Source organism: Chionomys nivalis, chromosome 1 (assembly GCF_950005125.1).
Source record: "Chionomys nivalis chromosome 1, mChiNiv1.1, whole genome shotgun sequence".
In the NCBI taxonomy this organism is placed as follows: Eukaryota; Metazoa; Chordata; class Mammalia; order Rodentia; family Cricetidae; genus Chionomys; species Chionomys nivalis.
The window spans coordinates 132,852,732-132,864,735 of NC_080086.1; the positions used below are offsets into that span (position 1 = coordinate 132,852,732).

The 12,004-nt window shown below is 42.9% G+C and overlaps 1 protein-coding gene across 1 annotated transcript in view; it reads left to right on the plus strand.

The window, feature by feature from the left end:
* Capn13 (calpain 13) overlaps positions 1-12,004 on the plus strand; it is a 62,199-nt gene that overhangs the window by 10,332 nt on the left and 39,863 nt on the right. The window contains exons 2-4 of the mRNA XM_057784953.1: positions 3,676-3,748; positions 4,764-4,879; positions 10,867-11,003. Coding sequence (XP_057640936.1) covers positions 3,676-3,748; positions 4,764-4,879; positions 10,867-11,003 — 326 coding nt within the window. The remainder of the gene's footprint in view (positions 1-3,675; positions 3,749-4,763; positions 4,880-10,866; positions 11,004-12,004) is intronic.

Below are 12,004 nucleotides of genomic sequence, written 5' to 3' on the forward strand. Positions count from 1 at the left end.
GTGTAGATCTCTGTCCTTTTGTGGCTGCTAGGGCCCTTCTCTCTGGGAAACAACAGTGGAGCAGTTAGCAGATTATGTAAACATACAACAGAAGAGCCACACAGAGGTTACAGGGAAAAAAAAAAACACGACTTCCTTAAAGGAAACAAATGTAGAGGCTGGTGGGTTCTGGAGTAAGAGCATAGTTTACTCTGATGTGTCCCAAAAGTGTCCAGAGACCCCCTTAGGGGTTCTTATAACATTCACATCTTCCAAGAGTCCTCTAATGTCACCCTGATGTCGTCACGTCTTGGCATTGCTGCATTTCTCTTCTGTGGTAGCTTAAGTGTGTGGGGGCTAGATGCCAGGGGTAGATAGGGGTTTCCAGACTCGGTCTGTGCGTAGGTGAGGGGTGGGCAATGAGCTGAGTAATCCAAAGCTTGTGTCCTGTGTAGCAGGCGAGTGAACTAGAATCCAGAGCTGGGAGTAGCCGAGCTGAATTCTGAGGGACGCTTTGTACTGGCCGGTTTTGTGTCAACTTGACACAAGCTGGAGTCATCAGAGCAGGAGCCTCAGTTGAGGAAATGCCTCCCTGAGATCCAACTACAGGCATTTTCTTAATTAGTGATCAATGGAAGAGGGTCCAGCCCGTGATGGGTGGGGCCATCCCTGGGCTGCTGGTCCTGGGTTCTATAAGAAGCAAGCCAGGCATCTCTTGGGTATATTCCCAAGAGTGGTATTGCTGGGTCCAGGGGTAGGTTGATCCCGAATTTCCTGAGAAACCACCACACTGATTTCCAAAGTGGTTGCACAAGTTTGCATTCCCACCAGCAATGGATGAGTGTACCCCTTTCTCCACAACCTCTCCAGCAAAGGCTATCATTGGTGTTTTTGATTTTAGCCATTCTGACAGGTGTAAGATGGTATCTTAAAGTTGTCTTGATTTGCATTTCCCTGATCACTAAGGAAGTTGAGCATGACCTTAAATGTCTTTTGGCCATTCGAACTTCTTCTGTTAAGAATTCTCTGTTCAGCTCAGTGCCCCATTTTATAATTGGGTTGATTAGCCTTTTACAGTCTAGTTTCTTGAGTTCTTTATATATTTTGGAGATCAGACCTTTGTCAGTTGCTGGGTTGGTGAAGATCTTCTCCCAGTCAGTGGGTTCCCTTTTTGTCTTAGTGACAGTGTCCTTTGCTTTACAGAAGCTTCTCAGTCTCAAGAGGTTGTAGCCGCCTCGACGGGTTACTCTGTCTAGGGTTTGTAACCCACCTGGCTGGTCAGTTATTCCAGGGTCACGGAGAGGCACCACCTAAAAGACATAGGCTGATAAGGGGAAGAAGGCTAGGCAGATTTGTCGAAGCCTCCGTTTATTAGAGTCATGGTTACAGCTTATATAGCCCCTGGATGAGGAGCTTGGGGGGCTGGGGCACGGGATCTTGCCACATGGTCCACGCCCGTCACGTAAGCCAAGAGGTTACAATGGGTCAGGTCACGATTCCTTGGTCAGGAAGTCACAAGTTGACCCACCTAGTTCTCTAGATAGTCTGGAATGTGAGGCAGGTTCTGCTAACAGATAGCTCTCTATTAACAGTTAATTTGGGTGTGAGATAGGCTTTGTCAATGAAACTATTCTCAAAACAATTGGGAAGTAGAGCTCTCTGCAAAACTCCTCACGGCGGTGCTTCCTATAATAATTTGGGGAGACACAGCTCCTGACAAGAGGTCCCATTTATTCAATGATGCCCTTAATGTCTGTGCTGCTGGGGTTACACGTAGGAAGTGGTCTCCTGTGCCCATGTGTTGTAGAGTACTTCCCACTTTCTCTTCTATCAGGTTCAGTGTGTTCAGACTGATATTGAGGTCTTTAATCCATTTGGACTTGAGTTTTGTGCATGGTGATAGATATGGATCTATTTTCATTCTTCTACAGATTGACATCCAGTTTTGCCAGCACAATTTGTTGAAGATGCTCTCTTTTTTCCATTGTATACGTTTAGTTCCTTTATCGAAAATCAGGTGTTCATAGGTCTGTGGGTTAAAGTCTGGGTCTTCTATTCGATTCCATTGGTCGACTTCTCTGTTTTTATGCCAATACCAAGCTGTTTTCAATACTGTAGCTCTGTAATAGAGTTTGAAGTCAGGAATGGTAATGCCTCCAGATGATCATACAACAAAAGTATATGCTCAACTATGTTCATAGCAGCATTGTTTGTAATAGCCAGAACCTGGAAACAACCTAGATGCCCTTCAATGGAAGAATGGATGAAGAAAGTATGGAATATATACATATTAGAGTACTACTCAGCAGTAAAAAACAATGACTTCTTGAATTTTGCATGCAAATGGACAGAAATAGAAAACACTATCCTGAGTGAGGTAAGCCAGACCCAAAAAGAGGAACATGGGATGTACTCACTCATATTTGGTTTCTAGCCATAAATAAAGGACATTGAGCCTATAATTCGTGATCTTAGAGAAGCTAAATAAGAAGGTGAACCCAAAGAAAAACATATAGGCATCCTCCTGAATATAAAACTTCATCAGGCGATGAAAGGAGACAGAGACCCACATTGGAGCACCGGACTGAAATCTCAAAGTCCAAATCAGGAGCAGAAGGAGAGAGAGCACGAGCAAGAAACTCAGGACCGCGAGGGGTGCACCCACACACTGAGACAATGGGGATGTTCTATCGGAAACTCATCAAGGCCAGCTGGCCTGGGTCTGAAAAAGCATGGGATAAAACCGGACTCGTTGAACATAGCGGACAACGAGGACTACTGAGAACTCAAGAACAACGGCAATGGGTTTTTGATCCTACTGAACGTACTGGCTTTGTGGGAGCCTAGGCAGTTTGGATGCTCACCTTACTAGACCAGAATGGAGGTGGATGGTCCTTGGACTTCCCACAGGGCAGGGAACCCTGATTGCTCTTTGGGCTGACAATGGAGGGAGACTTGATTGGGGGAGGGGGAGGGAAATGGGAGGTGGTGGCGGGGAGGAGGCAGAAATCTTTAATAAATAAATTAATTAATTAAAAAAATAAAATAAAAAAGCAAGCCAGGGGTAGCAAGTCAGTAAGTAGCACCCCTTCATAACCTCTGCATCAGCTCCTGCCTCCAGGTTTTTGCCCTATTTGAGTTCCTGTCTTGACTTCCTTTAGCGGTGAACAGCAATGTGGAAGTGTAAGCCAAATAAACCTTTTCCTCCCCAACTTGCTTTTTGGTCATGGTGTTTCATTGCAGCAACAGAAACCCTAACTAAGATAGCCATTTCCCAGGAAAAGCTTCACTCGGAGAAAGTGTAGTCCTGATATTTCTCAAAGTCTCCTCTGACAAATGGATCCTATTCACTTTTATTTGTTTATAACTGTCTAATAAAACACAGGCTTGTTGGGAACAGACAGGCTGCCTATTTGATATAAAGATCTTCAGGCCTTATTTATGACGTTTCCTTGTGTAGTTTCTTTGTGCGTTTATTGCCTGTCTTGTCAGCTACATATACACCCCTTTGACACCTGCTTCCCTGAGAGCCATGAAACCCAAAGAACAAAGGAAGGCTTCCTAATGCATATTTTGGGCACCCATTTAAGAATTAACTTCTGTCCCCATCAAAGGCAAAGTGGATGATGCTGTGGGTACCACACCGAGACAAAGAGGAATGAAAGAAGCTCATAACCTTTCTTTGTCTTTTGTAAGGATTTATCAGAGGATCCCCCTCACTTCATCCTGGAAGGGGCAAGCAGATTTGACATCCAGCAAGGAAGAGCAGGTAAGAATGCCACAGCTTCCATGCCAGCCTTTCGACTTGGTCTTCACATGGGAAATTATAGTCTTAAGCCAAGTTCATAGACACCTATCCAACCAGTAGCCTGTAATCTGCCCACTAGAGTCTTCACTAACTGGAGAAAGGACCCCCTGAGCATCTCTTTGTGATTGCTGCTCTGAGCACAGCGCCTCGAGAAGGTCAAGGCTACTCATCCATCAAGGGAAAGCAGAGAAAACTCCTGCATGGATCAGAGAGACCCCTGCATAGAAAGGGGCAGGGCAAATATTAGCAAAGAAAAATACCGGTGCATTTTCTGCGATTATATAAAGTACCATTGCTGACTCTGTTTAGTAGTTAAAAAGATTGCTGGATGTCAGCCCTGGTCAACTATAAGAAAAGAATTCAGGGAGCAAGCGGAACCCCTTCATTGTCAAAGCTTAGCTGGCACTTCCCTGGCCTTCCTTATTAGACCTACCCACCCTGTCCCCCAATACCTCCCTCACCAACACTGGATCCTCTCCTCCATCTTGCTTGGAACTGGCTCAGTAAATCCTTTTCCCAATTTTCCTCCCTCAGGGGGCAAAACTTCAGCATAGGTTGGATCTCCTTAGATCCAAACCCCAAAATCTTAACTGTTCCAAACTCTGAACTGTTTTGAGTACTACCCAGAATCTTAAGAAGAAAATTACATACCTGATCTCACTCGACAGGTCACAGTCTAAATGCAGGTGTGAAAAACAAGCCTTAAGCTTAAGTCTGAGTATATGAGAGAGAGATGTGATGCATAAAGGAATTCATATTTAAATTCCAGTCTCATTCTGACAATAATTGATTATGTAAGTGAAAACAGTCTGATTTTAAAATAATTTGAAATTTTTCTGGTCTCAAAGATTTCCAACGGGCATATTCACTCTATTCGTAGGAAGATTTGCTAACTCTGATATCCACAACCTGTAGAATTCAGGGAGTGGGATTTCCCAGCACAACCAGTTTCCATTATGACTTTATCTTCTACCAGGAGACTGCTGGTTCCTGGCAGCACTGGGTTCCCTGACCCAGAACCCGCAGTGTCTGCAGAAGATCCTGATGGACCAAAGTTACTCACACCAGTATGCTGGGATCTTCCGGTTCCGGGTATGTACACAAATCTACTCCTTCTATGATGGGGGACTCTTGTGAGTCATGGCCTGGAAGCCTGAACTGGAAGTGACATCTATATGTCAGTTAACCCTTTTTCCTCCTAAACAGGGTTCTGCCTTTCATTTATGGCCCAGTCACACATAAAGAAAATGTATTTGTGTGTGGGGGGGGGTGTTTGCATGGAAATAGAAATGGTAGGACTAGGATGTTAAGAAGTCCTTTTGGCAGATTTTGAGGGGTACATGACAAGTAGTGAAAGAATCACTGACCTAGAACCCTAGAGGTAATGGCCACTAAATTCTCGCCCCTTATTCCTGCACCATGCCATGATATTAGTGGCAGGGGCATTTAAGGACTGCAGCATCTGGGAGGATGTGTTCGTCTCTCAAATACCTTGGTAATGCTTGTGCATTTCTCTTCTATGGGAATTTTAAAATAATTTTGTCTAATTAAACAGAAAAGCCACTGTGATGTAGAATGGAACAGTGTGCAATTTATGTATTAATTTGGAAAAATTACATTTTTATAGTTTTAATTATTCCTTTCCAGAAACACGGTATATCTTTCTATTTATTCAGAACTGATTTTATGACTGCCCATAAAATGTTACAGTTGCGTTTTCACATTGGTGCTGTACCCTTCTTGGTAAATTTATTCTCAAATATTTTACAACTGTATAGCCACTGCGAAGTTCTTTTGGCTCTCCTTCCCCACTTTCCAAGTAGATGTTGAGGAAAAAAGAGAAAACCAGCCACCTATTCCATAGTAAACTCTCTGGCAACCTTACCGAATTCTCTCTCTAGTTCTCCTTTATTTTTCTATGGTTAAATCTGGATTATTTTAGTTACTTAATGATATGATCTTCAAGCTGCTGGAGCTGTTTCTCCTCTTTTAATGCCCTTAGTTGTTACTTTGTCCTTTTGTCTTATCACACCCGTTGACTCAGAGTGACAAGAGTCAGTTCTGTCCTCCTCTGGATTTTAGTAAGGGACTTTCCTGATACCACCAACTTCAGATTGCTAAGAGTTTCATTAGAACATCCATGCCTACGTTATATCTGAAGGCATTTTCTGTGCTGTGTTATTTTCTAATCATGGTTGAGGTATACTAGCTTTGTAAAAAGTACTGCTACACCCTTGGCTGTTTGAAATAATTTGAGTAATGTTTGCTAATCAAACATTCAGCAAAGTAGACAAAAAGGAAAGTAAAACAGACAGTAGTTATATTACCTCACTCCACCTCTTCTTAAAATATGACTTCTTTAAAATAACATATTGCTTGTATAAAAGCAGTAATGAACAACCTAACCACAAAAGCCCAGTAGATGACCCTTCTACATCATCACCCCCAAAATAGCCACAGGGCTAATCAAAATTATAATGAAGAATAAACAGAAAAAAGGCAAATTTTATAATGTCTAAGAAGAAACTACTGATGTGTCCCAGAAATGGGTCTAAGTAACCATCTCGGCACATGCCAGCTACACAGAGCAGAGCTATTCCCATCCAGAGTCAGCACTGTCTTCTTCCTTTGTTTAACTGTCTGAGGTCATCACCTCAGCAAACCTGGGAATTATCCCCTAATGATCACATCACCTCTAAGTGACATAATAAAACATAAAATGGCAAAAAAAATGTGACTTCTTTAACTCTTCTAGTGTAGCCAGTAACTATTAGTTGGTTTGCATCGCTTGTTTCTCTTGGAGTTATTTCTTTTTTGTTTTTTGTTTTTGAGATAATACGATTACAACATTTCTCCCTTTTTCTTTTCTCCATCCAACCCTTCCGTATATCCCTCCTTTCTCTCTGTCAAACTCATGGCATCTTTTTTATTAATTGTTATTATATGCCTATATGTATGTGTATATGCATACATATGTACCTAAACATAACCTGCTCCATCCAGTTAACGTTACTTGCATGTATGAGAACTAGCTTTCAGGTTACTAGAAGGCTCCATGCAAGCTTCCAAAGGAGGGAGGCCACCAACAATCTGACCTAGCTATGTTGCCTAGGACCCATAACAAGGACCATAGCACAACAACCCTGACGGTGCAGCAGTGGTATACAAGTCTTGGTGGTAACCAACGGTTCTCTAATTGTACTGAAACCCTCGCAACAAGAGGGAAAACATTTCTGGTACTGGGAACCTTGAGAATAATCTATGCTAAAAAAAAAAAGTCATTTCTCGTGAAAGAGAACCTACAACCACTACTTTACTAAATCAGCACAATCCCTGACAACACTCTAGAAGTTTGTTCTTATACCTACAGATAACTGGAGTTAGTTACTAATATTTATGCTTTACCAGAAAGATTGTTTCCCAATATAATGTCTTAAAGTTGCTCCTGAGATTCTCTGATAGCTCATTTAATATCTTGTTATCTGTGAGCCAGCAAGATATTTCAGCAGGTTTGGGCCAACCAAGCCTGATGATCTATGTTCAAGACCCAGGATCTATGTGGTAGAAGGAGAAAACCAGTTCCAGCAAGTAGTCCTTTGACCTCCACATACGCCACATCAGGCACACAGACACATCCTCTTAAGTCTTTGTTTTTGACTTAATTATTGGTCTCACTTTCACTGTTATGGGTGATTTTTTTTTTTTGTAAGAAAGATTCAACAATCATTTTTTGACAGTCCCTTCCACCCTCATCTCTTCTTACCTTGAGATTTTGTTCTATTTAACTTTATCATATAGAAGTAATTTCTTGCATAATTTTCTGAAACTACTTGAGACTTTATCTGCTCTCACTGAAGACCATCTTGGTTTGTTCTGAGCTATCCTACCATGTTCCTTTACCTCAAAATTCCCATTGACCCACTGTCTTAGTATCTTCATTGATGTAGAAAAGTCCAGTGTCAGCCAATATTACAAGTAGCTATCTCTCCTTGGAGTTCAGAAATTTCTCTAGAGTATATTCAGATGTGCAGCATGTAAAAATTACTCTTGGAGGCTGGAGCAATGACTCAGCAGTTGGCAGCACATACTGCTCTTACAGAGGACTTGAGTTCAGTTCCTAGCATCCACACTCAATGGCTTCAACTACCCACAACTCTAGCTCCTGAAGAACTGATACCATTTTCTGGCCTCTGTAGACACCTACACACACACACACTCATATGCATGCATACACATATATACATGTCAGTAATTTTTAAAATATAAATTAAAAGAAATGTTCTTGGGCTAGGAAGATGGCTCAGTCATGGCAGCAATACACACATACTACACACGCTAACATATATACATGCATGCACATATACACAAATGCATACAATAAAATGCACACATACTCTTTCCAGAAGGTGAATGAGACATTCAGCCTAAAGACTAGTCTCCTCCTTCTGTTGCTAGTTTTCATTACCTCATTGCTGGTCCTCTTTTTAAAATCCTGTTCTTCACTTCCCAAAGTCCAACTAGGCAATACTTATGACAGACTCCCTGGTGATGTTGATACTGATAAGTGATCCAAAGACCACACCAAGGGGCACCAGGGAACATCTGAAACTGAGCATAGGCTCACCATAGGATTGCTAGCATTGCTGGACCATGCCTTAGGTGGTTAGGATAACCAGAGACCCAGCAGAACAACATGCTGTCCTTATATATAACAAAGAAAGCCAGCCAATTACCCCAATACCATTGGTTGATGGGATCGATGGCTCTGCACTTAGCCTGAGTCTCATGTTGTGGGTTCAAGAAAAAAAAAAGCTGACTCCTACTAGTTGTCCTTTGACCCTCCACACACATGCTGTGGTATGCACATGCACACACACTCACACACATTCAGGCACACACACATGCACACGCTCACACATATGCATGCACTCACACACACGCACACACTCACACACCCTCACACATTCATGCACACGCTCACACACGTGCATACACTCACATGCACACACACACACTCACACATTTATGCACACACACATGCACACACACACTCACACACGCACACATACACATGCACGCACAAATAAAGGAATGTAGTAAAAACTCCCCAGTATCAGCTATAGTGCTGATTTCTGTAGATCTCTTTCTACCACTCTGAACTTGGACTCTACTTCTAGAAAACACACAGTGCCCAGGCACATCAGATGCTTTGCCCAGAAAAATTCTTATTTCCCTGTCAGGCACATGGCATTGGCAAAATGGCACCTACATGGTTTTTGAAGGTTTTAAACACTGTCCATATGCCTGTCCTCTTCCCCCAAGAAATAGGGCATGGCTACATTTCTGACTATCAGTCAGTTTCCTTTATATTTTGTCTTTATATATTTATGTTTATGTATCAAAGCTTATTTAAATACATATAATAAAAATGAAAGCTTATGTTTTACATAGTTATATACACATATGCTCTAAGTGTGTGTGTGTGTGTGTGTGTATTTTTGATCTCTAGCAACAGCAATATTATCTGGTGTTCTCTTTGCATAGAGAAAGCATGTTTGGTCAGTCTTACTAGCGAGAGAAGAATGAGATGAAGTGATTTCTAAAGCAAAATTGGTTATAATAATCCCTCTGTCCCAGGGCCCTCTTGTTTGTCATGATAAAATCCTGGTTGCTGAATAAAGAAGTCATACAATTCCATAAATCACAGCGGCTCACAACTACTCTGTCCCTCTCGCTGTCCCGTCTTCTCTCAGTTTTATCTTCCTAAGTAGTTCTTTCATCTTACCATTGCTTGACAGACTGGAGATGGAGTCAGGGTTAAGTAAGTGTCTTGCCTAATAACTGTTATTACATAGTAAGAGATAAAAACCAAAATTCAGCTCTATCAACTGGACGTTATCTTCTCTTTGTTCACCCAACTAAGGCCAAAGTTTGAATGGCCTTCTTGCCTACCCTCTGGGGACTGTGACTAGCGTTCCTGGATGGCTCGCAATAGCATCCCTGTTTCCTGAACTTCCCTGCCTACATTTATCCAGTTGTGTCCAGGCTGGCTCGAGTGCCCTGGCTCATGAATGACCATGAAAGCATCTTTACCCTGTTTGCATTGACATCCCGGTCTCTGATAGTGTGTCCTCAGGTGGGTGTGGCAGCCCTGAGGGATATCCAGCTGTGGAGCAGGTGGCTTGGATGAGAGCTCACATCCACCCCACATTAGCAAGCCCAGCTGGAGGAGACTCACCTCCATCCAGTTCAGCCCTACACCCGAGGTCCTGCTGCTCTATCCAGCCCAGTGGAAACCAACAAAGGAACTTAAAAGGCTACCTTCGGGATGAATGTGCCTCATTTTCCAATGTCTCCGAGTGAACCATTCGGAGTTGAATACTAAAGATGAAAGCAGTCTGCTTTGGAGAGGAACATCTGGCTCATTTGCACTCTTAGCAGTAAGAGCGCCAGCCAGTTTCATTTCTCTATTGTAATAGCAAGGCCAGTGTGACATGAGGACAGAAGGGTGACAGTCGGGCTGTCACTGCTCAGTCCTCCTGAGCCAGCCGCATCATCCTGCCTTGAGGCGTTTGCCCGTTCCATCTTCATCATTTGAGGTGCATTTTCAATATGCCTGCCATGCTTTCCTCCCGGAGCCCTCGGCTCCAGGTCAGCTGTCCTGCCCTGCCACAGCCCTGCACCTGCCATTCTTCTCGTTAACATATGCTTCCCCTGCTGCCCTGTGTGCACAGGAAAGATCTGGACACTCCTGTGTCTGTTTGAAGCTCACAAAAGATTTGTCAAAATAAGGCTATAGTTAATTGCAAAGTCAAAGTAGACCCCCACACATCCTTCTTCCCTGCCTGGATTTCTCCTAACTAACTGCCTTGTTTTCTTGATTGGTACCTCCTTTATTCCTCTTGCCCTTGAAGATGACATGCATGTGCTCCTTGGGTTGTGTGCTATTGCTCTGGATTGAGTTTGTTATTGGGTCATGGAAATCAAGTTCCAAAAAAATGTTTTGGCTTAGGTCAGCAAGTTACAGAAACTCCCTGCTGCCCTGGCTATACTAAGACATAGCCTCCTCTTTCTTCCAGTTCTGGCAGTGTGGCCAATGGGTGGAAGTAGTGGTTGATGACCGATTGCCTATCATAGGCAAGAACTTCCTCTTTGTGCGTCCTCGCAGAGGCAACCAGGAATTTTGGCCCTGCCTGATGGAGAAAGCTTATGCCAAGTAAGTATGAGTGAGCCTCTCTGCCCGGTTTCTGTGCAGGCTCTGCTGGCCCAGTGTCTTGCCCTCACAGATGCCTCCTGCCAGCCGGCCCTGCAGTTCACAGTATCTGTTCTGAAAGCAAGCAATGTCTTGGGTGTGGTGAAATCATATTTTTGATCCAGCGATGGGAAACTGAGGCAGGTGGATCTTTGTAACCAGCTTAGTCTACCTAGTGAGGACCAGGGATGCCAAGGCTACATAATAAGACTTTGTCTCAAAACAAATCAACACTGTTCATTTGAGCATCAGGGCCCTTGTCACCCAGGGAAACAATCTCTGTAAACAATCGCCAAATTCAAGGTTTTGGTACTGGGGCCATCAGAAGGGACCCACAGACACATAGTGAGGTGTAGACTAGACACATCTGGACTCATGTAAGGTTAACAATTAGAATCTAGATGAAATATCGTTGTCTTTGGTATCTGAAGGAGAGTGGTTCAAGGATCCTCCCATAGATATTAGAAGCCATGAATTCGAAGATCCTTATATAAAATGAAATCGTATTTACATATAAACTACACACATCCTGTATGCTCTAAATCATCTATACATATATTACAATATAATTCCTAACATGTTATAAATCCTATGCAAATAGTCATTGGAGTCTATTATTTAGGAAACAATGACAAGGGATATTTGCACATACTCATTACTGACAACATTTGTTTCCAACAACTTTCATTCCATGGTTGGTTTCATAGTGGGTGCAAAGGCTACAGAAACAAAGGACTGGGCTGGCTATCATCCTGCACACACTCTGATGTGGTAAAGATGAAGAAATGATCCTGACTCCCTGGCCTATAGAGAGTCAGACTAAGGTTGCTGGAAGACATGACATTTGAGCGAGGAAGGATTGAAGGATGGATGGATGGAAGGGTGGATGGATGGAAGGAAGGATAGAAGGACAGGTAGGATGGGTAGGATGGAAGGACGGGTAGGATAGAAGGATGGGTAGGAAG